Source organism: Propithecus coquereli, unplaced genomic scaffold (genome assembly GCF_000956105.1).
Source record: "Propithecus coquereli isolate 6110/MARCELLA unplaced genomic scaffold, Pcoq_1.0 Scaffold10, whole genome shotgun sequence".
NCBI classification, from domain to species: domain Eukaryota; kingdom Metazoa; phylum Chordata; class Mammalia; order Primates; family Indriidae; genus Propithecus; species Propithecus coquereli.
The window spans coordinates 8,589,138-8,617,052 of NW_012133858.1; the positions used below are offsets into that span (position 1 = coordinate 8,589,138).

A 27,915-nucleotide genomic window follows, 5' to 3' on the forward strand; every position below is an offset into this window, starting at 1 on the left:
TAAATAAATAAATAAATAAAGACTAAGTAAACCTGAAGAGAAGGAAACAATAAAAGGCAGAAATCATTGAAATAGAAAACAGACAAAGAAGGGGAAATATTAACAAAGCCAAATATCATCAAAATAGATAAACCCCTTTAGACTTAGAGGAAAAAGAGACAGAATATAATCATCAATATCAACGAATACAAGAGAGGTTACCACTCCAAAACCTATACACCTTACAAAGATAATACAAAAATAATTATGAAAAGCTTTAGGCCAACAATTCAACAGGTTAGATGAAACCAAGAAATTCCTTGAAAAACATATCTCACCACACACAATATTCTGATACAATATGGAACAGTAAAGCTGAGTGGCCCCACAGATTTATATATGTTTATATATATTTCTTTACATCTTTAATATCTATTAAAGCTCAATTTGTTAGCAAAATCCTTCCCACTGAGAAAACTCCAGGCCCAAAAGTGATTTCTACCAAACATTTAAGAAAGAAATAATATCAATTTTACAGAAATTCTTTCAGAAAATAAAGCATTTCCAACCATGAGAGTACCATAACCTTAATACGATTAATAAAACCTGACAAAGACTTTCTAAAATAAGAAAATGATAGATGAATATCCATCACGAACAGAATACAAGAGTCCTTTTTAAAATTTGGCAAACTGAATATGAAAAGGATGATTCAAAGGATAAAACATTATGACAAAATAAGGCTTACCACAGGAAGGCAAGGTTAGTTTAACACCGGAAAAATAAATCAGTGTGATTCTCTATATTAACAGAATAAAGGAGAAAAATCATATGAACATTTTGATAGAAATATATGTGATCCAATTTATTACCAATTCATGATAAAATTCTCATCGAACTAAAAATCCAGAGGAACAATCTCAATTTGATAAAGAGCATTCATGAAAACCAAACAGCTAACATATCTAAGGATGAAATATAAAACATTAAGGTGAAGGAACAAGACAAAGGGTGCTCACTCGCCTTACTTCTATTCAACATTATGCTGGAGGTCTTAACCATGGCTAGAAGGCAAATAAAAAGTATAAAAGCCAATAAGGATGAAGTAAAACTGTCTCTATTTGTAAATGACATGGATTGTTTACAATGAAAATCCCAAGGAATTTACAAGACTATCAAAACGACAGTTTAATTTGGTAAGGTTGTAGGATACAATGTTAATCAATCAAATTGTATTTTTTATACCAAGAGTGAATAATTGGAAGTCAAAACTTTTTAAAAATTCCATTTGTACCAACTCTGAAAAAAGATAAAATACTTAGGAATAAATTTAACAAAAGATGTTCAAGATGTCTTCACTGCAAATTACAGAACACTGCTAAAAGAAATTAAGACCTAAAGAAACAAACATATTATATGTCTGTGGACTGGAAGACTCATTATCAAGAAATTCATTTTCTTTAAATGATTAATAGGTTCAATGCAGTCCCAATAATAATTCCAGCAAACTTTTTGTTGAAACTAATAATGTGATTCTAAAATGTTAAAATGCCAATGATCTAGAAGAGATGAACCAAGTTTTAAAAAGAATAGTAAGAAGACTTACTTTACCTAGTATCAAGACAGTGCGGTATTAGCCAAAAGGTGGACAGATATATCAATGGAACAGAATAAAGAGTTCAGAAATAAATTTACACACATACAGTCAATTGATTTTTGGCAATTAACAATGGAAGCAATTCAACAAATGGCACCACAGTGACTGGATATCTATGTAGAAAAAAATTAATATCAACCTTTATCCCACATCATACAAAAAATTAACTTGAAATGGATCACAGATATAAATGTAAAATCCAAAACTATAAATTTCTAGAAGAATATATGAGAAAATGTTTTTTGTGAACTTAGACCAGGAAAAGATTTACTAATACAGAACATAAAAAGCACAATGATTAAAGTTTTAGATAAAGTAGGCTTTATTAAAACTTTTGCTCTTTGAAAGTCACCACTAAGAAAAGTAAAAGGCAAGTACAGAATGAAATAAAATATCTATAATAAATATATCTGACAAAGGACTCATATCTGAATATACAAAGATCTTTTATAATTCAACCATAAGACAAACAATTCAGTTTTATAAAATGGGGAACAAATTTACACAATACTTCATGTATTAGTTTACTAGAGCTACTGTAACAAAGTACCACAAACTGGGAGGTTTAAACAACAGAAATTTATTGTCTCATAGTTCTGGAGGCTAAGTCTGAGATCAAGGCATCAGCAGAGTTGGTTTCTTCTGAGGGCTGTGAGGAAGAACCTGTTCCATGCCTCCCTTCCTAGCTTCTGGTGGCTAGTTCACAATTTTGAACATTCCTTGGGTTATAGATGCATCACCCCAATCGCTGCCTTCATCTTTACATGCTGTACTTACTCTGTCATATCTCTTTGTTCAAATTTCCCCTTTTTATAAGAACACCAGTTATATTAGATTAGCACCCACTCCAATGACCTCATTTTAACTGGATCATCTCTGTAAAGGCCCTAACTCCACATAAGGTCACATTCTGAGATATTAGGGCTAACGACTCCAATATATCTTTTTCGGGTGGGGCTGGAGACCCATACCACTTTACAAAAGAAGATAAACTAATGTCAAGCATGAAATGATGCTCAACAGCACAAATCACCAAGGAAATGCAAAGTAAAACCACAATGTGATACCCACTAAACCACTGCATATCCACTAAAATGGCTTTTTGTGAGGTTGGTGTAAGGACAAGCACTGGTGAATTTATGGAGCAACTGAGACTCTCATACACTGCTGAAAACCACCATTCTTATATCTAGGATATTAAAACGACCATGAGACATTTATGAAAGAGAAATAAAAACATATATCCACACAAAAACTTGTACCTGAAGAGTCATAACACCTTTATTCACAATAGCCAAGAACTGTTAACAATCCAAATGTCCATCGACAGATATGAATAAACAAAATGTAATATATCCAGACACTGGAATACACCTCTGCAATAAGCAGCAGCAAATTACTTACATAACCAACAACTTCAATGAATCTCAAAAGCATTGTGAGTTAAGAAACCAGACACAAAAGAATCTTACTGTATGAATCCAATTATATAAAATTTTTGAAAATGTAAAATAATTTATAGTGACAAAGGCAGATCGGTGGTACCAGGTGGGGAGTGGAGGGTTGAATGGAATGCAAAAGAGCACAAAGAATCTTTTTGGAGTGAGGGAAATATTCTGTATCTTGAGTGTGGCAGTGGCTTCACAGGGTTTGCACCTGTCAAAACTAATCAAACTGTACACTTTACATGGATGCAGCTTACTGGATGTAAATTTTACTTCAATGAAATTGAGTAAATAAAATAGTAAATACCTGTAAATCTATTAGAAAAGATTCCACTCCCAACAGCAACAACAACAAAAATGAGAACTTTAATTAAACTTTAAGGGCTCAACTTCTACAAAGAAAACTTTAAAACTTTACTGAACAGAATAAAGGAGCAATGAACAAATATAGCTGTTCTTGGATAAAGGTCCAATATTTTAATAGTTGGAATTTTCTAAGAAAATAATCTATAATAATGTTTTGCAATTAATATATCAACACAGTTTTATTAGGGTGGGTGAAAGTATCTGGCATGGTATTAGTAATCATCTGAAAAAACTAGAATATGAGAAGCCAAGAAAATTCTGAATTAAAAAGTCATGAGATGCAAATGGTTCTATCAAGTATAGAGAAGCACTGGAAGGCCTCAATAATTAAAAGCTAGTTAGCAGCACAAACAAAAATAAACAAATCAATTTAACAGAACAGAGTCTCACAACCAACCAAAAAACATGCAAATTTAATAACTGTGATAAGAATAATATCTTAAGTCAGTAGAGGAATAACAGATTATTGAATGAATAGCGTTTGGTAAATAGCCATCTGGAAAAAAAATCAGGATACTTATGGCATAACAAACTAAAAAAAAATAATTTACATGTTAGATCACAGAACATAGGTAAATTTGTTACCATGTAAGAAACAATATCCAGAAACAAAAAAAGACTAATAAATTTGAATAAAGTTTAAAACTTCTATATCACCAAAGGAAGAAAACTGCAACCAGTTTGGGGAAGAGGAGGGAAAGGGAACGCTCAATTATATTCCAAAGAACCAGTTTTTAAATGTATAATAAAGTCTCACAAATCAATTTTTAAAAAAAGGAAAAAGAAAAATGAGCAAGAGATACGAACTAGCAGCTCATTTAAAAAAGAATTACAAATAGCTAATAAACAATGAGAAGACATTCAGGTGTTCATTTTCCTACTCATGAAGAAACATCCATTAGAATAATGATATATCATTTTTACCTGGGCAGATCAACAAAAACATAAATGTCTGAGAAGACCTAGTTTTGAAAAAGGTGTGGGAAAACAGGAACTCTAAAACAGGTGGAAATATAAATGAGAATAACTTTTCTTTCCAGCCATTAAACACTATCTATCAAAATTAAAAATACATATAACCTTTGACTTAGAAATTTTATTTTTATGATAGTAGCGAAATAGTTATTATTCACAAATGATATTACCATTTGCATACAAAATATAAAATAATAAATACATAAATCAATAATTTGAACAGGTATTGTTTCAAAGCTTTAGTAATTAAGATAATGTGTATTGGCACAGGGTTAGACAAATTGATGAGTGGAACAAAAGAGTTCAGAAACTCTGAATTTATGACAGTACAGATCATTAGGAGAATGGAAACAATTTGTTAATAAATGATTGGTATTAACTGATCAACACATAAGTGCACATATAAGAATAACATCTACTGGATGTTGGGCGGGGGGGGAGGGGGAAGGGGGAAGGAAGGAGGAGGGGACGGGTATATGCATACACAAAGAGTGCAATGCACACCACCCGAAGAATGGACATATTTGAAACTCGGACTTGGCAGGGAGCGGGGGCAAGGGCAACATACGTAACCTAAACATCTGTACCCCCATAATATGCTGAAAAAAAAAAAAGATATTTGTAAAATTCAAAAAAAAAAATAAATGAGACTGGGACATTTGGGTATTCATTAGAAAAAATGAAATGTGACTCCTATATCATATCAAAACAAAAATTAATTTCGGGAAGATTAAAGACCTAAATGTAGAGTTAAAACTATAAAACTTTCAGAAGACAATACTGTAATAGAAGATTATGGCTTCTGGCTATGGAAGTATATTCAAAACAAGACATGCAATGTGTAAACCTACACAGAAAACACTGATAATTTGATCTTAAAATAACTAAGTGATTTTATTCATCAAAAGATATTGTACAGGGCTGGACAAAAAAGCTACAAGCCATAGAATCTCTAACAACTATATCCAATATTACCCAGTGGCTCAAAAATATATGAAACTGAGGCGAGGTGCAATGGCTCATACCTGTAATCCTAGCACTTTGGGAAGCCAAGGCAGGAGGATCGCTGGAGCCCAGGAGTTTGAGGTTGCAGTGAGCTATGATGACACCACTGCACTCTAGCCCAGGAGACAGAGCAAGACACACACACACACATTTATTTATTTATTGTTTAGGCATTTTTTTTTTTAAAGCAAGGAATACCAAACATGGAATTCCGAATTATTATTACTGAGTCAGGAAGAAATGAGATAGAATCTGGAGGAGAGCAAACAGGGGATTTCTAAGGGAATAGATGGTATTCTTTAACTTTTTTTAAATGTTATATAGCAATTCTTTACACCTACATATATCTTATGCATTAGTTTTAATTTACTCAATATTTACTAAAAGCAAAATTTAAATAGCATGAAAATGACTAAGAAACCATACTTTATCAAATCTTTGGCAGACAGACCATCAGGGTTCACAGAACCCAAATCTAGTATGTATGGGTGGGGGTGGGGTGAAGAATGAGAGTGGGTTTAAAAGTAATTCTAAATATTTGTAAGGATTGCTTTTCCACGATTGTTGTTCTTTCTTAAGGTCTTCCATATAACAAAGAGAAATGTACTTTACATATGAATAAAACTCATTCTATCTGGAAATAAATCATCACTATCCCATTATCCTTCAGACACCACCTTGGTAGTTTTTTTTTTAAGCTTTCACTGAATACAGTTAATAATTCAGAATTTGTGACAAGAATTTGGACTATCCTAGTATCCTAAGAGTACATGCGACAGCACCCTCTCTCATTTTTTATATTTATGTACCATAATTTGTCTGTAAATTGACAACTGTTGATGGTAGATATGTATACAATGGTGAATGGAATGAAACAGACGATACAAAAATGAAAAAATTCACTGATCATTCTAATTGTTGATATTATAAATCAAAAATTAAATGCTTTGCAATTATGGGTCAAAGACAATGAATGTCCTCTTTACTTCAAAACTACAAGCCATCAAAGTCTGTAAAAGTATGCTTTGATGTCAAGTGAAAAACAGAACCTATTTAATATCTAGAATCAGTATGTACCAAGTGGATATATATTTTCTGTTCAAGTAGGACAATTAATAAGTAGTTACATTCCAAGGACACTGCATATTTTCGGTATAAATATCTTCACAACACATGTATTATATACAATGAAATACTACCCAGCAATGAAAAGGAATGGACCACTGACACAGGCAATGACACAGATGAATCTCAAAATAATCTGGAAAAGACCAGATTTAAAAATAGAATATATTTTATAATTCCATTTATACAAAACTCTAGAAAATACAAACTAATCTATAATGACAGAAATCAAACCAGCAGTAGTCTAACGGAGAGAGAATGGGGAAGGACAGGAGAGAGGGAGAGATTGAAAAAAAAGCTTGAGGAAACTTTTGAAAGTGATCTGGACTTTGTGATCTTGGACTTTGAGCCTCCAGAACAGTGAGAAATTAAATTTCTGTTGTTTAAGCCAACCAGTCTATGATATTTTGTTATGGAAGCCCTAGCAAACTAATACAGAGCTTAAAAAGCAATTACTATTATAATTATGCACACTTGCAGAGTTTTTAACACTCAAGTTTTTATTCTAACTTCCTCACTGACAGAATTTCTAAATTAATAATAGAGGAGAAAAATTATAATAGGTAATATGATTAGAACGTAAGCTCCAAGAGAGGATTTCCTTTGCTCACCACTATATATCCAGTGCATCGGTTCTCAATAAATTACTAAGTGAGTAAACGCATCAATGAATAAATGAATCAATCAATGGCTATGATTTTCTTTGTAAAAATTAGAAAGACACACATCCCGTTGTAGTTTCCTGAAATTATTTCACTATTTCAATGTTATATATTCAAATAAGTGTTATTTGTTTTAAAATAAAACATTCTCCTAAAACTTACTGTCAAGTTTTCCATTTATAAAAAGAAAATTTTATAAATAAACTGTGAACAAGAAAATTTCACAAATAAGGACATTCTTAAAGGAAGGTAAGAAATATTACATTCCAAAGCAATAGATTTTCAAATAAAGAAATTAAAAAACTATTTAACACATATCATAGTATGTAGTTCTAAATAGATATAACAATAATTAACTATTTCTAGCTGCACCCATATCATCAGCAAATGCTACTAGAAACTATTTACCAATATATGAAGGAATTATTTACTTTAATTTATTCACTTCAAGAAAAGGTTTTATTTGTTTATTTATTTTTTTTCCCAATCCCCCTACCCTCCTAATCCAGCAGAGAAAGAAAGGTGTTTAACATAGCATCCTAAAAGACGGAGGAGCTAGCTGGAGTCCCTAAGTCACTGAAGAATACTTTTTCTCCTTTGGAGAAACCATACAGTCAACAAAAAGGGATTCCAAAGTAGAACAGTCCTCTAAAGATATTGGTTGAATGCAAAAGTTTGGCAGCACAACCAAGAAAAAGTACATTTCATCTTAGAAGAAGGTAGACACTAGAGTAAGACTGTATTTTTAACATTGAAAGACATTTTAACTTTAATTACTGTTAAAAATTATTCTAATCCAATTCTAATGAGCAGTTTGCTATGGCCATTATTACAAAGTACTTTTCAATATGAAATCTATTTTGAAACAACTCTTAAACATATTTTAAGTTACCTATTAATGCTTAATGAATTGGTTTCAAGGAAACCTTAGATACCATATGCCATATCCTAAAGATAAAGCAACATGCTCCTTATACTTCAGTGTGTACAGACAAGTAGCCTTTTGTAATGTTTAGTTTTGCTTCTGAAGGTTAGAGCAAAGAAGTCACAACAGGAGAGAAGGATTAAAACACAATGGGAAGTAAATACTCAATAAAACAATGTTTCAACCTCTATGTAGCTATTTTAACAACTAGATGTGTGAAGGGGAGCCTCAATTAGACTATTCTGCTTTATTTCAGCTAAATGGACACATCACTTGCTCAGTGGTATCTATTAGCATCTCTTAATCAGACTTCAGTAAAAATATCACACTTCTGCATAAAGTCAGACACTGTAGGTTGCTTTGGCCAAGAGTTTTCCCTTGCTTTTCTAATACAGAGGCAATGAAAGCTAGCTACAGTATAGTCATTCCTTGGTATCCATGGGGAACTGGTTCCAGGACCTCCTGCAGATACCAAAATCTCAGGATGCTCAAATCCCTGATACAAGATGGTATAATATTTGCATATAACCTATTCATATCCTCTTATACACTTTAAATCATCTTGAGATTACTTATAATGCCTAACACAATATTAAGGCTATGTAAATAGCAGTTATACTGTATTGTTTAGGGAATAATGACAAGGAAAAAAGTCTGCACATGTTCAGTACACATGCAATTTTTCCTCCAGATATTTTTGATCCACAGGTGGTTGAATCCACAGATGCAGAATTCATGGATATGGAGGGCCAACAGTACTAGGTTTCCAACTCTCCCTTACTACTAGGAGAGTCCATGTGACACAGTTCTCATCAACAAAATATAAACAGACTCCTACTAACTTTATAAACCACACGCCTTTCCCCTTCCCACCTCTTCGTCCTATATTTATGACTAGAGCTGCAACAGACATCTTCCAATGAAGCAAAGGCCAAGAGAAAGGCAGAGATGTCAGCAGCTGTAGCAGCTGAACATTTCCAAGTTGATTATAATGAGGAAAAAGATTTAAAGCTACTGTTAGTTTAGTATTTATTGTTTGCAAACACAATCTTAAATTAAGCATGAGTGTACTAAGTGAAGTAAATGGGTTATATTGTTCAAATCTATGCTGTAACACTTCTTTACCCAGGGAAGAGGTCGTGGATAGCAGGGGCAATTATGTAACTGTAAGACAGTGCTTCTCAAAGTTTTTCACTTGATGTGTTTTAATAGCAAAAAACAAATCATTACTTTAAAAATATGAAGAGACTTAGCAAGGAATCATAGATACATGAACATTTCTTAAAAATCTCATCTTTTATCTTATACGAATTCCATATACAAATTATCCACACAAATTACACTCAGATGCTATACTGCAAGTTTCAGTATGAAAATAAGATTTTAAAGTCTTTCTTATTTAAAAATATGTTCAAGAAAAATTAATGTTATAGGATAACTGTAGAGTACCCACCAACACACCATATTTGTTCCTGAAGCTACTTGTATCCCAGGCCAAGAATCATAGCTGTGAGAGATCAGTACCTTTTCTAGTAATATAGAATCACCAAGGTTTACCACCTTAGACTCTATCGCTGTGGAGAGAAGACATCCACAAAAATATTCCTGACTTTTTACTAGGTGTGTTGCCTTTACCTCTCACTTCAGTTACTGCTGCCACCAAACATACTTTATTGTTCTATTACGAAAAACATTCCAATGACTTCTCTCAGGACAGTTAGTAAGGGCAAGAACTTTCGAGAGCTTCTTCTGGATATGATGGAAAAACAAAAACACTTAAGTGGCTTTACAAAATACAAGTTTCTGATCTTAACACAACTAATTTTATCCTAGGGATCTTAGGCTCTGGTCTTATTGCACCTACTATTTTGAAATGGCTAATTCTATACTAAAAAGTTGGCATACCCTCAGAGGCACTGTGAGTTTGCTAACCTCTGTTAACATCCACCCTCAAAGAATTGTCTCCTAGACAGCTTTGTATCTCTAGATTAAGAAGCTGAGTACCCCTCTGCATTCTCCTTACATTCCCCAAGATCCTTCTCCGAGTCATAATACTAAAGATAAGAGATAAACAGGCCTCTTTCCCTGCGGCCTGACGACTGAAATTAACTCATCTTTTGGTGATGCTGCTCTATATACATATATACATGCACGCGCCATGTCCACAGGGAGACTTAAAAGATTCTATAGTAAATAGACTGCCTCCTCCTGACAAGCTATTACTGTAACTTTTTTGGATAATTAATTACAAGGAACAGTTAGAGGTAAGCTCCACAGAAATCTGACTTTCTAAAAAAAAGATTTCATTTCCAACAAACAAGGTGGTGATTTTATTTCTTTTCAAAAGTTCACACCCCTAAATAAAAATACTAATTTTATTTATAAATGTGAATTAAAATTTACATAAGAAGATTACTTGCTGTAAATTAAAGCAGTTAATAACTGACATTAAAAGTACTAATGGTATTAGAAAATAAACCTTCGGCTGGGCGCGGTGGCTCACGCCTGTAATCCTAGCACTCTGGGAGGCCGAAGCGGGAGGATCGCTCGAGGTCGGGAATTCGAGACCAGCCTCAGCAAGAGCGAGATCCCGTCTCTACTACAGAGAGAAAAAAATTAGCCGGGCATGGTGGCGCATGCCTGTAGTCCCAGCTACTCGGGAGGCTGAGGCAGGAGGATCACTTGAGCCCAGGAGTTTGAGGTTGCTGTGAGCTAGGCTGAAGCCATGGCACTCTAGCCTGGGCAACAGAGTGAGACTCTGTCTCAAAAAAAAAAAAAAGAAAATAAACCTTATGAACATGTACAACATTGGTATTAGCTTATACACCGGAAAGAAAGATTTGTTTATTGTTATTGTTTCAAGCTATTTCTGATATGCTTTAAGCAAAAGTTGTGGGATAATTCTGGGATAATACCCCCGAAAGCATCCTGTTTTGATCATGTATTTAAAAATTTAATTTTAATTTACTTGTCAATTTCACCATAAAGCTGTGAATAATGAATTTTGCATATAACAAAATACATTTAATGAAAAATGCAACTAGGGTGCTATAGTCTTAGAAGCTATATTTCTATATATAGTCTTTTGTCAATACTACCTGCCATAAAATTCAAACATTCTGGAAAAAAATCTTTAAAAATTCTATCCACATAAGGTTAAGCCCAATAGTAACCAATATTCTTCTTATTTTCCTAATTAAATTTCTAATGATGTCCTAAATTGCTAAAGTATAACTTAGATGCCCTTTTAACTCTTCTTCATTACCAAGTATGATCACAGCAAGACATTTTCAATAAAATACTTTCTCCATTTTTCCACCAGGGGGCCATCAAGAACCTCAAGTAGTATTTTGTAATGAATATCACACCATCCTAAAGTGGTTTAAAGAAAGTGGGAACTGGGAGGAATTCAAAGTTCACAAAGACTATTAGACTAATTATGAAGAATGGCAGGCTACTTCTTAAAGTTGATTCTATAAGATGGTATTTTTAAAACATCTTATATATCTCATAAATTATGCCTAAATTTAAGGAGAAAAAATTTTACAGTGATTAACTTTATAAAAATATTGTTTTAAAAATTTAAAATCCTTTTTCTAAAACATCCTATTGTATACACTACATGAAAAAACAGGCTTAACACTCAGGGGAAAACAAAAACATAGCTATTTGAACAATGCATATGAATTTTACACTGGCTCATAGTTTACTGACCAACATGAATGGAAAAACAAACTTGTTAAAAATCTGTTTTCACAATATAAGCAGTATATTTTTTCTTGTACAAACATTTCCATTTTATATTGCAGAAAATTTCTGAAATCTCACTAGGAAAACAAGAATTCTCTGATATCACAAGGAATTTAAAGTGAAGGAAAAAAATTCTTGACCAGAAACTATATTCTTCAAAAAAGGAATTTAAAAACTCAGTTAATTTAGTTAACTCGCAATTTGAGACGTCTTCACATCATCACTTGGGAACTTTCAGTCCCACAAAAACTAATAAAAGGGTTTCATTCAAAACAATACTTACAATAAACAATTATTTCCCAAATACTATATTCATTAGGGAGCTCTCTTCCTGCTTCCAACTGGTTTTAAACCATGTTGTTTTTAACTGCAGAAATCAGGTAAAAATACATCATTCCTTTGTGCAATTTAATATTTTATATAAAGATAACCATTTAAGGCAAACTTTACATTTATTTTCTTTATATAGAACATATCACTACATTATTAATAACATAACCAGTTTCACTTACAGGGGATAGTGTCATGCTTCTTTTATTGTTTACTTTGTTTCAAAGCTTTTTTTCCTCTACACAATCTAAATATCAACTTAATTTAGTAACAAAATCACAAAGCCTTTGGCATTGGTTTGAATATTAAACCTGACATCAACAATTTCTCCCAAAATGATGTCAGAAGGCATTTCCAGCCCTACGTATCAATAGTGTTTCCTGTATATTTAATTTTCCACTGAAGCAAAACAAAAACCAAGTCAATAATTAATCTCCATTAATGAAGCATGATGACATCTTACATGCATCTTTCATAAAACTCAGATCCTTTTAAACTACACCCGACTGTGCAAAGACCAATTCTTTACTTGTGTCAGACACACAAAGGACAGGGAATTCCATTACATGAATTAAAGTCAATCAAACCATCTAATCTGAATCATAATTATTTCTTTGCTGAAATACTATTGGATTCTAAAACCAAGCTTTTTAAGGAAGTATTATTCAGACCCACCTTACATCCAAACATTAAGGATATTGTGCTGTTGGTGCATGCTACTTTACAGTGGCATAACATCGGAGAAAAGCAATCCAAGTTTTTGATGCTAGGAGACATTTTTTCAGACCCTGAGCACTTCAATCGATCCAAGACTGAAATTCCAGAAAAATGCCTTGGTAAATGTTGCTTGCTGACTGTCTTGAACATTTAATCTAGATACAAAGCACTTTTTTAAAAAAAAAGATTAATATTAAAATGTTGCATTCTTCAGCTGTTTCCACCCCCACAGCAGAGATCGGGTCGGCACACTATGATTGGAACTAAGATGTTCTTTCTTTTTCCTATATAAAACTGCTTCAATAAAATTATAACCAAATTCCCAGAATGAAAGTATTCATTCAGCACCACTTTGTCAGGGCCCAAAATCTTGCTAATATCCTCAAAATTTAATCCAGCATCGGATTCACCATTAAGAGCTCCACCTGCTGCAGTATAAGCACTGCTATCTCCTCCATGAGAATAAGACACAACTTGAGCAGAGCCACTACGCTCAAATATATGCTGGCTGCTTTGGGGGAGGGGAAAGATGCTGCAGCAAGGGACTCATTACATGGTTCAATAAGAGATGAAGCCCACAGCTTGCTGGATGTACAAGATGCTTTCTTGCTACACCACTAAACATTCTACTCTGATTTAAAATATAGTTTTAATAATAAAAAGAGTGCCTCAATTCCTTATCATATTTTATAGTTTGATTCTTCTCTCTGTCTAAACCATTAAAACAACAACAAAAAATCAATTATCTGGCAAAATTAAGCAGCATAACAACAAAACTAAACTTGGACAATGACAAAGTTCAATGAGATAAAAATATTTTCTAATACATCAAAATAACTTAAAATCTGGAGAAATGTTACTGAACTGATTTTTATGTATATCTACACCATGCGGAAGAAAGTTTAAAAGCAAAAAGTTAAGCAATTTAATTCACTGATATATCACTGATTTATCCACTCTTCCAAAGATTACTTTCTGTGCTTTGGCTTTTTAATCAACCCATTAGCAGAAAAGCTATCATTACCTAAGTACATCTAAAGGAACAAGTAAAACACTGTGGAAATGTCATTTTTAGAGTATTTCATATTTAAAATCTTGCACACAAATGTTACATCTTACGTGGTAGTTTCACAGGATAATCGCTAATAAAGACCGTCAAATTTTACAAAACTAAAATTATCAATTCGTATACTTGTACTCAAAGACCTTACTTCTCTATCAACTTAACAAGTAAAACTTTTTGTGGAAAGGAATACTATATTTAAATAGATTTGGGGGGTACAAGTGCAGTTTTGTTACATGAATATATTGCATAGTGGTAAAGTCTGCTTTTTGTGTAACTGTTTCTTGAATAGTGTACATTGTACTCATTAGGTAATTTCTCATCCTTCATCCTCCTCCCAACCTTTTGGAATTTCAAATGTCTATTATTCTACTCTCTACGTCCATGTGTACACATTATTATTCTAAGCTCCTACTTAGGAGTGAGAATGAGGTATTTGACTTTCTGTTTCTGAGTTATTTCACATAAGATAATGGCCTCCAGTTCCAGCCATGTTGTTGTAAGACATGATTCCACTCTTTTTTAATGGCTGAGTAGTGTTCCATAGTATATATTAATATATACCGCATTTTCTTTATCCAATCATCCACTGATGGACACTTAGGTTGATTTCGTATTTTTGCTACTGTGAATAGTGTTGTGACAAAATACGAGTGCAAGTATCTTTGATATAGTGATTTCTTTTCCTTTGGGATCCAAAAGAATTTGGGATTAAAATGACTGAAAAATCAAAAGGAATTAAAAGGATTTGCTCTGAAAAATTTGGATTCAGTAAAAAAGCTGCACTTAACAATCTAGAAGGCCACATGTGGCCTTAAGGCTGCAGGTTCCCCATCTCTGCTTTGGGTACTCAGCAGTGGGACAGCTGGATTGAAATGGTAATTCTATTTTCAGTTCTCTGAGAAATCCCCAAACTGTTTTCCATAGAGGTTGTACTAATTTATATTCCCAAACACGGTATATAAGCATTCCCTTTTCTCCACATCCTCCACATCCAGTATCTTTTTTTTTTTTTAGTTTTTATTAATAGCCATTTTGACTGGTGTAAGACAGTATCTCACTGTGGTTTTAATTTGAATTTCTCTGATATTAGTGATGTTCAGCATTTTTTCAACTGTTTCTTGGCCATTTGTATGTCTTCTTTTGAAAGATATCTGTTCATGTCCTTTGCCCATTTTTTAATAGTTCTGTTTTTTATTCTTCTGAGTAGTTTGAGTTCCCTGTAGATTCTGGATATTAGTCCTTTTTCAGGTGCATGGTTTGTGAATATCTTCTTCCATTCTGTAGGCTGTCTATTTATTGTGTTGATTATTTCTTTTGCTGTGCAGAAGCTTTATAGCTTAAGTCTCATTTGTCTGTTTTTGTTGCATTTGCCTCTAAGGTCTCAGTCATACATTCTTTGCCTAGGTCTAGGCTCAGAAAAGTTTTTCCTAGGTTTTCTTTTAGAATCTTTATAGTTTCAGGTCTCACATTCAAGTTTTTACTCTACCTTAGTTTTTGCATATGGTGACAGATATGGGTCAGTTTCATTCTTTTGCATATGGCTATCCAATTTTCAAACTAGGCATAGAAGGAATATACCTAAAAATAATAAAAACCATATACAACAAACCCAAAGCCATCATACTGAATGGGGAAAAGTTGAAAGTATCCCACCTACAAACTGGAACAAGACACAGATGCCCCCTTTCATCACTCATATTCAACATAGTACTAGAAGTTCTAAGCAGAGCAATCAGGCAAGAGAAAGAAATAAAGGGCATCCAAATTGGAAAACAAGAAGTCAAATTATCTCTGCTGATGATACAATCTTATACCTAGAAACCCCTGAAGACTCCTCCAAAAGACTCCAAGATTTGATAAATGAATTCATTAAAGTTTCAGGATACAAAATCAACGTGCAAAAATCAGTAGCATTTCTATATACCAATAATGATGAGCGAAATGAACTGAAGCTCATTTACAATAGCTACAAAAATATGAAATACCTAGAAATACATATAACCAAGAAATTGAAAGATCTCTACGAAGAAAATTATAAAACACTGATGAAATAAATCACAGATGACACAAAGAAATAAAAAAAATCCCATGATCATAAATTGGAAGAATTAATATAGTTATAAAATGACCATCCTACCCAAAGCAATCTACAGAGTCAATACAATTCCTCTCAAAATAATAATGTCATTTTTCACAGAATTAGAAAAAATAATCTTAAAATTCATATAGAACCAAAAAAGAGCCCAAATAGCCAAAGTAATCCTAAGCAAAGAGAACAAAGCTGAAGGTCTCACATTATCTGACTTTAAATTATACTACAAGGCTATAGTAACCAAAACAGCATGGTGCTGGTATAAAAATAGACATATAGATCAATGAACAGAATACGGAACCCAGAAATAAAGCTACATATCCAATCAAACTCATTCACCCATTGCATTAACAAGAGATTGAAGAGTTCAAAATAGTGGAAAAATTAGATTAGGTAAACTATTTAGTATGAAAATTTTCAATTATGTATAATTACAGTTATCAAAAATGCTGTTATTAAATTATCACAAAACAAGGATAAGCTAACAATTTTTTCTTATTAAGTCCATGAGAAGATAAACTTGTAAACCAGCAGACTTTAAATAAGCAGAATTGTACATTTTTTTAAGATCCCTATATGATTTGAACAAGTCACTGTTCCACTTACTTTAAAAATATTAAGGTAGCTCCATCAATAAATATTTGAGTTCTGTACCAAGGATAGCACTAGGCTCTTTTATATAAACAATTGTAAACAATTGTAATTCCTATAGAACAGTGTACTTAAGACAGATCACAAAGAAATGTTACATCTAAAGACCAGAACTTTAAATCTTAAAGAATATCTTAATTTAACTTTCACATTTGCCAAAAACGAGAATAAAACAACAGTAATATATGCCAAGAAATGGCATTATTTTCCAGGATCCTTCCAATTGTTTCACATACAAGTTATTTAATAATCTTTCTTTCTTTCTTATTTATTTAAGACAGAGTCCATTTATTTATGTATTTATTTATTTAAGACAGAGTCTCACTCTGTCACCCAGTCTAGAGTGCCGTGGCATTAGCCTAGCTCACAGCAACCTCAGACTCCTGGGCTCAAGCAATCCTTCTGCCTCAGCCTCCTGAGTAGCTGGGACTAGCAGGCATGCGCCGCCATGCCCAGCTGATTTTTTGTTTCTATTTTTAGTTGCCCAGCTAATTTTTCTCTATTTTTAGTAGAGACGGGGGTCTCAGGCTGGTCTCGAACTCCTGACCTCAAGCAATCCTCCCGCCTCGGCCTCCCAGAGTGCTAGGATTACACGTGTGAGCCACTGCGCCTGGCCTATTTAATCATTTTGATGCTAAGTAAACAAGTTATAGCATATAATTAGTTGATACAGCACCTGCATTTCCATGGTGATAGCTCAAACGCGAAGAATAAACATTCACTGATAATTTCAACATCAGAAACTATCCCCAACAGAAGCTACTAATAATTCTTACACTGAATAAAATGCAGTTAGATCACAATGCTGCATGCACACCATACAGGATTCAAATGGTTAACAGAGAGATAGTATTTTCTTAAATCACATGAGGAATTAATGCTGTGGTTTTGCTAATTTGCTTTTTTTTTTTTTTGAACAGCAGGAATACAGCAATAAAATTACAACCTGTGGATTTGCTATCAATTTTTCTGGCAAAGAGTAGCCCAAGATAATGTGGACATTTCTGTTATAAGTAGGCTTAAAAAGTTGATTTATTATAGCAAAGGAACCATAAAACAGATTAAACACGTTTTGCTGTGATTAATACTACTAAAATACTACTCTGTCAAATAAAATTGAATGATGAAAATTAAAACTAACATCAAATCAAATGCTATATTCACTTTTGACCAAACAGCACTATCTTGACTGATTTCAACTAACCACAGAATTTCAGCCGCTTTCACAGTTGAAGACAGTCAATTAGAAGAAATTAACAAACTCTGACTGCATACAATTTCATACAATGAGGCAAATCTGTACGATACAAATTGTACCATGAAACCTCAAAGTACATGGTCAAAACGGAAAACATAATAATGGAATTATAGGAGTATCAACAAATTAATGCAAACAACTTGCTTTGTGCATATGGCTATAATTAATAAAGCTGTTCTTACAAAAAAAAAAAAAACAAAAACCTAGCACCATTTCAACCACCCCAATTGAACACAAGAAAAAAAAGCTATTTTGCTTGTCACTCTACTCTGAGTGGCACTGTCTCGTCAATTATAGTAATGGGTGAAAAATGTGTAAGAAGAGCCATGCTAATGATAATGCTTATGATAAAAAAAAGAAAAGCAATTATTTTATGAAAAGGTGAAACAGGGCTCAGTATTACTTAGGTTATATAGCTATATACTTAAATATTTAAAACCATTATTAAAATAATTAAATTCATAGAGGAAACAAAACTTTGTTATTATGAGTCTGAAACTCTAACCTCAAACCCTGTGGTCCCCAATCCCTGGGCTGTGAACTGGTACCAGTCTGTGGCCTGTTAGGAACCAGGCTGCACAGCAGGAGGTGAGTGGCCAGCAACCGAAGCCTCATCTCTATTTACAGCTGCTTGCCATCACTTCCATCACTGCATAAGCTCCACCTCCTGTCAGATCAGTAGCGGCATTAGATTCTCACAGGAGCACAAACCCTACTGTAAACTGTGCATGTGAGGGATCTAGGTTGCAAGCTCCTTAGGAGAATCTAATGACCAATGATCTGAAGTGGAGGTGAGGTGATGATGCTAGCTCTGGGGAGCAGCTGCAAATACAGATTATCATTAGCAGAGAGGTTTGACTGTACAATAAATGTAATGCAATTGAATCATCTCCCCTTGCCCCCCATCCATGGAAAAATTGTCTTCTATCAAACTGGTCCCTGGTGCCCAAAATGTTGGGGACCGCTAACCTATCAGGATCTAAATCTTTAGTGTTCAGAATCCAGTGAAATTATTAGAAATGCATATTGCAGGTACTTTGTGAATATATTTGTTCAACAAATGATATCAAATTATTTTCCATGGTTCTCATTTAAGGCTATATGATATGCAATGCACAGTGGATTCCACTATCTATTTAGGAATAAAACCTCATGAAAACCCCTTTTGTGCCAAATGAAATGTCAATTTGAGAACCACCAAGTATTGCAATAGACATAGAAAAAGCATGTGACAAAATCCAATGCCCATTCATGATAAAAATTTTCAATAAACTAGGAAAATAAAGAAAATTCCTCAACTTGATAAAGGGCATATACAAAAAACCCTATGTCTAACACACCATACTTAATGGTGAAAGACTGAATGCTTTCTCCTTAAGATCAGAAACAAGGAAAGGATGTACACTTTTGTTACCCATTTTCAAAACTGTATTGGAGGTTCTAACCAGTGTAATCAGGAAGAAAAATAAAAGACATACATTGGAAAGGAAGAAATAAAACTGTCTTTATTTGCAGATGACATGACCCAATATGTAAAAATCATAAGGAATCCACCAAAAATTTAGAAATGCAGGATACAAAAGCAATATACAAAAATTAATTGTAATTATGTACTATGAATAATCTGAAAACAAAATTAAGAAAATAATTCCATTTACAACATCAAAAAGCATAAAATATTTAGGAATAAATCTAATAAAAGTATAATACTCATATACGGAAACTTAGAAAACATTAATGTAAACTAATGAAGATTTAAATAAACAGACATCCATATTCATGGATTGGAAGAACTATCAAGTAAAAGTAGCAACTATCATTTTTCAACTTCTTCTATTGAAAGGTTTTTTAAAAAATCAGATTCAAATAGCTTACTAAAAATTTGTTCAGTACAATCAAAACCATGAAGTGAAAACTATAACTTACAGTACATTATTTGAGAAACGTCCTATTCACATAACCATTTAAAAAGTTCTATGTAAGCTTCAGGAATTATGACTATCTTTCGCAGTCTGCAGAGAGACTTCTCTTTATATTTAAGGAGATTAACGGAACCAATTACACACTGGAAGCAGAGCTCTCATAAGATACTAATATATTCATGCTAAACACATTTTCTTTTAGCATAAAACTTCTTTGAAACTATATCTTAGGGGAAAGTCCCAAAAAACAAAATAGATGAAAGCAGAAAGGCTCTGGCTGAGGGCTAGTGAGTCCCATCTTATGTCCTCTTATATACTACTAAAACAATCAACACACAGCACCAGAGATCAGGTTTTGAATAGTGGTTCCCAAAAACGATGAGCTATCCAAATAAAATTCCCAGGTTTAGTCTAATTCAAGATTAACAATTTTTATTTTTACCAAGCTCCCTAACTGGTTCACAGGTTCACAATCCCAGATGATTCAATTAAGAAAAGAAAAGCACAATTCTAAAACTGAATTGCATCCAAAATTTCAACACAGAATACTTTTCTCAGGGAAGAGGGAATAAATAAAACAAGGGCAAAATATCCCAAAAAAGTATAAAGGATGAATTTAGAAGTAGAGTCTTCACTGACTAAAGATCTTACTTTTGGAAACAATAATAAACATTTAATCAATCCCACATTGTCTAAATAAATGCTTATACATTCCTGTGATAAAATCTTAAACTGTCATTATAACACCCATAAATAGACATACATACTTTTAAAGAAAATGTAATAACATGGAAAACTATTGTAACCTTGGACTAGTTTTCCGAAAGCAAAAAAAATTATGAATTGGAGGAATGAAGGTTATATGTTTATGTCTCTTAATTATGTATACAAGAGGATACATATGCACATAGAAAAATGACTAGAACATAACAAAACATTAATAGTGGTAAGATATGGAATCTTGTTTACAGATAAGGCTTATGTACATTTTTATATATTTCTGTACTTTGTAATTAACACACATTATTTTTATATCTCCCTCATCCCAAAAGGTTGTGTTATTTTTTAAAGGAAACTACTGAAATAGTTGTTCATATTCCAGAGTAAGCCATCCTAAGTCTGTTGTGAAATTAACAGGCTCTAAATAAATAAAATATGAAAAACTCTTGCATCAGGCCATAAAGAAGTTAACTGGTACAGAACTTGACCTTTTGCCTTAAACAACTAGAAAACTAGAAAAAAATACATGCCACAAGAGTTTTCAGACATTGGGACAACAAGCAGTACAAGACTATGAGACCTAAGAGAAAGAAAACAAACGAGGTACGATCTTCCTGCCTTTCTGCCTAGAGGCAATTTTTAGAACTTGGCACACAATGGAGAAACCCATACAAACACAGCCATTTCACCGGGTTGAAAACCTCAAGATTGGTGTTCAGGGAGGCTGAAGCATTGCAATTTGCAAGGCAGAATACCAGAAAGGCCACCGCTAAGTACAGAAAGAGCTCCAGATTATCAATACAAGGAGTCCCTTTGAGATTTTAGTCTGAATACTAATCTATAAATAAGAGGTATAAAACTCTTCAAGGCCAAACAGTTATAAAATGAACAAGTTCCAGAGCTCATGCTGAGCTGGGAGGTGTTAAAATCTATACAGACAGAGTAGAGAGACCTCAATAAGCACTTGGAGCAATCAGCAGAAACTCCTAGACAGGCAAGCCTTAGTATTAAGACTAAATTAGCCCTCCGGGCGCGGTGGCTCACGCCAGTAATCCTAGCACTCTGGGAGGCCGAGGTGGGCGGATCATTCTGAGCTCAGGAGTTCAGAGACCAGTCTGAGCAAGAGCGAGACCCCGTCTCTACTAAAAATAGAAAAATTAGCTGGGCATGGTGGCGCGTGCCTGTGGTCCCAGCTACTCGGGAGGCTGAGGCAGGAGGATTGCTTGAGCCCAGGAGTTTGAGGTTGCTGTGAGCTAGGCTGACGCCACGGCACTCGCCCCAGGCAAGAGAGTGAGACTCCGTCTCAAAAAAAAAAAGACTAAATTATCCTTAAAGAAAAGGGTACTCAAGTCCCAACTTTTAAAAAGCCTAAAAAGAAGTCCTAAAATTAAGTTGTTTGCAGACTTTATCTGTAAACGACTTAATTGTCTGTCAAAACAAACATTAGTACATTTTAGGGAAAACAATACTTAGTAACACCAACAATATTAACAATGTCTGGCATCCAATGAAAAATAACTAGACATGCAAAGAAGGAGAAAACTGTGACCCATCACCAGGAGGAAAATCAGTCCATAGGAACTGATTTAAAATTAGAAATGCAAGATATTAGAATTAGCAAAAACTTCAAAACGCTTTTATAAAACTGTATGTTCAAGGATTTAAAGAAAACATGAACATCATGATACAAATGGTAGCAATAAAAACACACCAAATGGAATGAGGTATTTAAAGTGCTGAAAGAAAAATAAGCTGTCAACCCAGAATTTTATATTCATCAAAAATATCACTCAAAAATAAAGGCAAAATACATTTTCAGGCAAACAAAAGCTGAGAGAATGCATCATCATCAGAACTGCATTTCAAGAAATGTTAAAGAAGTTCTTCATGCTGGGGGGAAAAATGGGTGAAGAACAAAATAAAGACCATCAAAAATGATAAATATTTGAGTGGATGTTAAAGATTTTATTTCTGATTTATAAATTTCTTTAAAAGACAATTCTGCAAAACTATAAACTCCTAGAAGATAACAAAGGAGAAAATCTAAATGACATTGGGAATGACAATAACTTTTTAGATGTAATACCAAAAGCATGACCACCAATGGAAGAAAAAATTGGTAAGCTGGACTTCATTAATATTAAAAACTTCTCCTCTGCAAAAGATGGTGTTCAGAGAATGAAAAGACAAGCCACAGACTGAGAGAAAACATCTGTAAAACATATCTGATAAGGACTAGTAACCAAAATACACAAAGAACTTGAGTAATAAATAATAGAAAGATCTGAATAGACAGTTGACCAAAGAAAATATATAGATGGTGAAAAAAGCATATGAAAAGATGATCAACATGTGTCATTAGGGAATTTTAAAATACAACAACATACAACTGCAATACCAAATGCCAGCAAGAATGTAGAACAATAACTCTCATTCACTGCTGGTGAGAATACAAAGTAATACACCACTTTGGAAAACAGTTTGATAGCCTGTTACAAAACTAAACATACTCTTACCATATGACAATCACACGTTCTTTGGTAAATAGTATATGATATTCTGGAAAAGTCAAAATTATGCAGACAGGAAAAAGATCACTGCTTCCAAGGGGTTCCAGAGGAAGGAGGGAGAGATGAACAGGTGAAACACTGTGAATTTTTAAGGCAATGAAACACATCATCATACATTTTCAAAATTCACAGAACATATAACACAAAGAATGAACCTTAATGCAAACTACGGACTTTAGTTAATGAGAATATATTAATATTGGCTGATCAACTGTAGCTTTATACCTTCTGCTTAATTTTTCTGTAAACCTAAAACTGCTCAAAAAAATAAGGCCTATTAATTTAAAAAGAAAAAGATGATGTTCTGTTTGAGGCAAAAATAACAATATACATAGAAGTAAAGATGTATGACAACAGTAGCACAAAGGAAGGGGGGAGGAAATGAAAGTATACTGTTGTAAGGTTCTGACATTATATGTCAAATAGTACAGTATTTGAAGATAGACTATGATAACTTAGCATATTATGAATCTTAGACTCTAGAACCTGGAACTACTACTAAAAGAATAAAGCAAAGAGGTAAGCTAAATAGGCCAACAGTTGGCAATAAAATGTAATCATAAAAAATATTCAATTAATGCAAAAGAGGGAAGTAAAAGAAAAAAGAATAGGAAAGACAAATAGAAAAAAATAGCAAGATGGTAAATTTAAACCCAGCTATCCTGATAATTACATTAAATGTAAATTGTCCATCAAATGGGACAGTGGTATCAAAAGATTCATTCCAATATATTTAATTACAGTATTCATATGAATATAATCTATTATGTAATTGATATTTTACTGAAGGACAAACACTCAAAGCTATACAGCTGGTCCCTAAATTATATTTTTAAAATGTCTAACTGCCAAAAATTATAAATGTTAGGATTTTATCTATGTATCAGAAAGATTCTAATTCATTGAATAAATTTTATTTTCCATATGGATTTGTACATTAAAGTAATTACAAAGTGTGATAAGCACTAAAAAGAAACAAACTGTGTGGCAGGAAGAGTAGGGAAGGTTTTACTCAGAGAAGGCCTCTTTGAGGAGGTATCATTTAGACTGAAACCTCAAGGGTTAGAGGAAGGCAGACACGTAAAAATCAGGAGCTTTCAGACAACAGGAGTACCTAACCCCCAAAGTACTGGAATTTTAGCATCTGCCAGCTAGTATAGCTCAAGCAGAGTGACCCCAGGAGAAAAGCAGCTAAAGTCAAGAAAGGTAGCCTGGGTCTAACTCATGCAGGATTTAGTATGCCAAAGTAAGCATAGGTTTTTGGATTTTAGTCTAACTGGAATTGTGAGTCATTTAGAGGGTTCTTTCTAAGCAAGGGAAAGATGAGAATCTGATTTACATATTTTTTCCACTCTGATTTATGTGGAGAATCAGTTATATGCAGGCAATAGTAGGAGCAGAGAGATCAACTTTTAGGAACTTAGGTCCAGGTAAAAAATGATGATGGCTTAGACAAGGGTGCTAGGGTGCTAATAGTGGTGATAATAATAAGAAGACATCAAGTTCATATTTAAAAGGTACAGTGGAGAACATTTACTGAGGAAGTGGATGTTGGCATAAAAGAAAGAAAACAAAGATGACTCCCAGTTTTTCTAGCTTGAGAAACAGTGTTAGATGGAAGCAATGGAAAGATATTGGCTATTTTACATTTAAAATACCTATTAGATATCCAATTAAGATGCTGGACACTAAATCTAGGAAAGATATCTAGAGATATAAATTTGGCAGTCATCAATATATAGATAATGGTTAAAGTCAAAGACATAAATGAGATTGTCCTTACTGATAAAAAAAAATATGAGCAAGGTTGGAACCCCAGGAAAATACAAAATTATAGGTAAGGGAGAGGAAAACTCAGAAGAGCTGGTAAACCAGTAAGGTAAGAAAGAAAGCTAAAGAAGCACATTATCACACAAACCAAGAGATGATGGATATTTCAAGAAAAACAAAGTGGACAATTGTAGAAAATGCTATTAAAAGGTTTGAGGATGAGAAAGAAAAGTGTCCTTAGATTTGACAACAGAAAAAATGTTGGCAATCTTGAAAAGGGCAATTTAAATGCAGTGCTGGGGACAAACTAAATGATTAAAGAGAGAAAGTAGAGACATCCTTTTTTGATAAATGTATCTAAAAAGGGGAGGAGAGAAATAAGGGGTGGACAGGTGATCAAGACAATTTTTTTCAGTTGGGAAAAGGCGCAGTATATTATACGCTAAAAAAACACTACAGTAAGATGGAAAAATTAATAACAAAAGAAACAAAGCCACTCACAAAGAAGAGAAGAGATGGAAGTAAAGAGTACAAATGGAAGAACTGGCCTTTGAAAGGAAAGCTCCTTCCTCCATTGTAACGAGAGGGCACAAGGAGAAAATGAGTGAGGATGCAGTATAATTTTGGATTTTGTGGTGAGAAAATAAGAGGGTTTCCATCTGAAAGCTACTTTAAAAAAATAACTGGATATGAAGCAAGCTCTTCAACTAAGAGGAGACAATGAAGAGGTCTGAGGAGAAAAAAAAGCATGAAAAAGTAATTTTGGAAAGCAGCAAAGTATACTTATCTGAGAAATACAGAATTCCACCAAAGTTGATAGACCAAGTGATATCCAAGCTCATGAATATAGAGAACAGCCAACTGTGTAATTTTCTTCAGCTGATTGATGAAAAGCATAAAGAAGGTAAATGATTAAACACAATTAGGTTTTACCTGGCAAGTAAGACAGCTTGAAAGAAGGGCAAGAGAACTGAGTATCTGCTAGTAAGTGATTATATTTAAGAACCACAGAATTGAAACTGAAAAGGAGACAAAAACGGGCTGATGGAGGTGAAAACATGGTGGTGTAAATAACTTGGAAAGGTCAATGAAGATAGAAAAACATTATAGTGAACAAACTTTTGCAAATGTGCTTAAAATTTAGGAGGTTATATTTGTAGAGCTAAGTATTTGAAATCAGTATTTCACAGGTTACGGAGTTTACGTAGGGTATTAGTTATTTCCTGCTGTGTAACAAATTACCTCAAATCTTGTGGCATGAAGTAACAACAAACATGTACTACCTTATACAGTTTCTGTGGGCAGGAGTTTAAGAGAGGCTTAGCTGCTTGGTTCTATCTGGTGGTCTCCTATGAAGTGGAGCGTTGATGTCAGCCAGGCTATAGTGAACTAAAGGCTTGAATGAGACCAAATGACCTGTTTCCAAGAAGGATCACTCAAGTGGCTGATGAGCTGGTATTGGCTGTTGTTGGCAGGAGGCCCCATTTCCTTTCCCTGTGGACCTCCCCACAGGGCTGCTTGAGTGTCCTCATGACATGCGACTGGCTCCTCCCAGAGCAGGTGATCAAAGTAAGCAGGGAGGAAAACTCAGTATCATTTATGACTTTGCCTTTGAAGTTACACACCATCATTTCCACAATATCCTGTTGGCTACACAGGTGACCCCTATTCACTGGGGGAAGGAACTATGCAACAGTGGAAAAAAATCATTGAGGGCTATCTTAGAAGCTAGCTGTTCCACATGGGAATAGGTCTAGGGAGTTGACATAATTGTTAATATAACAAATACAAACCATATTTGTTCAAAATAATCATTTTGACAGCATTCCATTGCCTGTGGGATAAAAGTCCAAACCACTCAGCTCAGTGTTTAAACTCCCCAGTCATATAAACTCCCTCCCCACTAGGTACTAGTCCTAGTCTCAAAGGTGGGCTGTCCCTAAAAGTAATTGTGGAGCATAAACAGGAGAAGGTACAGGAGCAGAACCAAAGTCAAGAGAAGTCTATTTTTCATAGTTTTTCTAAGTACTAGAGGTGGTAGACAGTCTTTACTAGAGGGGGGAAAGGTACCAGAAGACAGATCAACAAATGCTAAGTACACTTCAACTATTAATATTTGATACTTTAGTCAAGAAAATTAATCTTTCGAAATAAATAAGAAATTATTTTCTTCAAACATCATTTGCTGTCCATAATGAACTTTATTACTATGAAATCATGTATTAGGACAGGTTATTTGATTTATATACTAAAAAACATGCAACCATTTCATTGACTAAAATTTAAGGTAGCAAAAAAAAACCCCCAAAACAAAAACAAACAAAAAAACTCGTGTTCTGGGAGCTCCTGCTCAGGTCAAAATGCAGGTCACACAGACCATGGCTTGTACTAAAATAACTAGAAAAAAAAAGTAGATAAATATATTTTTGAAAGACAGTGGGGACTTCCACTTGGAGGAAGATGGAACAGACTTTTCTCTATGCCTCATGCTAAATACTAAACCAAAAAGAATGAAAATATCTGAATACATCTATATCTAGTAAAGAGACAGAATCAGTAATCAGAAATCTCTTGACAAAGAAAAATCCTGGACCTGATGGCTTCACTGGTGAATTATACCAAGCATTTAAAAAAGAACTAATACCAATCCCAAAACTTTCCAAAAAACTGAACAGGAGGGAATACTCTCAAACTCATTTTATGAAGCCAGAATTACCGTGATACCAAAGCCAGACAAAGATACTACTAGAAAACTACAGACCAATATCCCTATGAACACTGATGCAAAAATCCTCAACAAAATACTACCAAACCAAATTCAGCAGCATATTAAAAAGATTATACACCATAACCAAGAGGGATTTATTCCTGAAATGCAAGGATAATACAACATACAAAAATTAATGTCATACACATTAAAGAATCCACAT

General features: G+C 33.7%; 1 protein-coding gene across 5 annotated transcripts in view; it reads right to left on the reverse strand.

Annotated features, from left to right (window-relative positions):
- The window catches only part of DLG1 (discs, large homolog 1 (Drosophila)), a 277,439-nt gene that overhangs the window by 198,190 nt on the left and 51,334 nt on the right, over positions 1–27,915 (reverse strand). Inside the window, exon 1 of one of the 5 annotated variants that reach the window (XM_012641566.1) lies at positions 12,895–12,933. The exons of the other annotated variants lie outside the window; for them this stretch is intronic. Within the exon in view, the coding sequence (XP_012497020.1) occupies positions 12,895–12,909 (15 nt within the window). The 5' untranslated portion in view covers positions 12,910–12,933. Of the gene's footprint in view, positions 1–12,894; positions 12,934–27,915 lie in introns of those variants that run through there. 5 annotated transcript variants of the gene reach the window in all.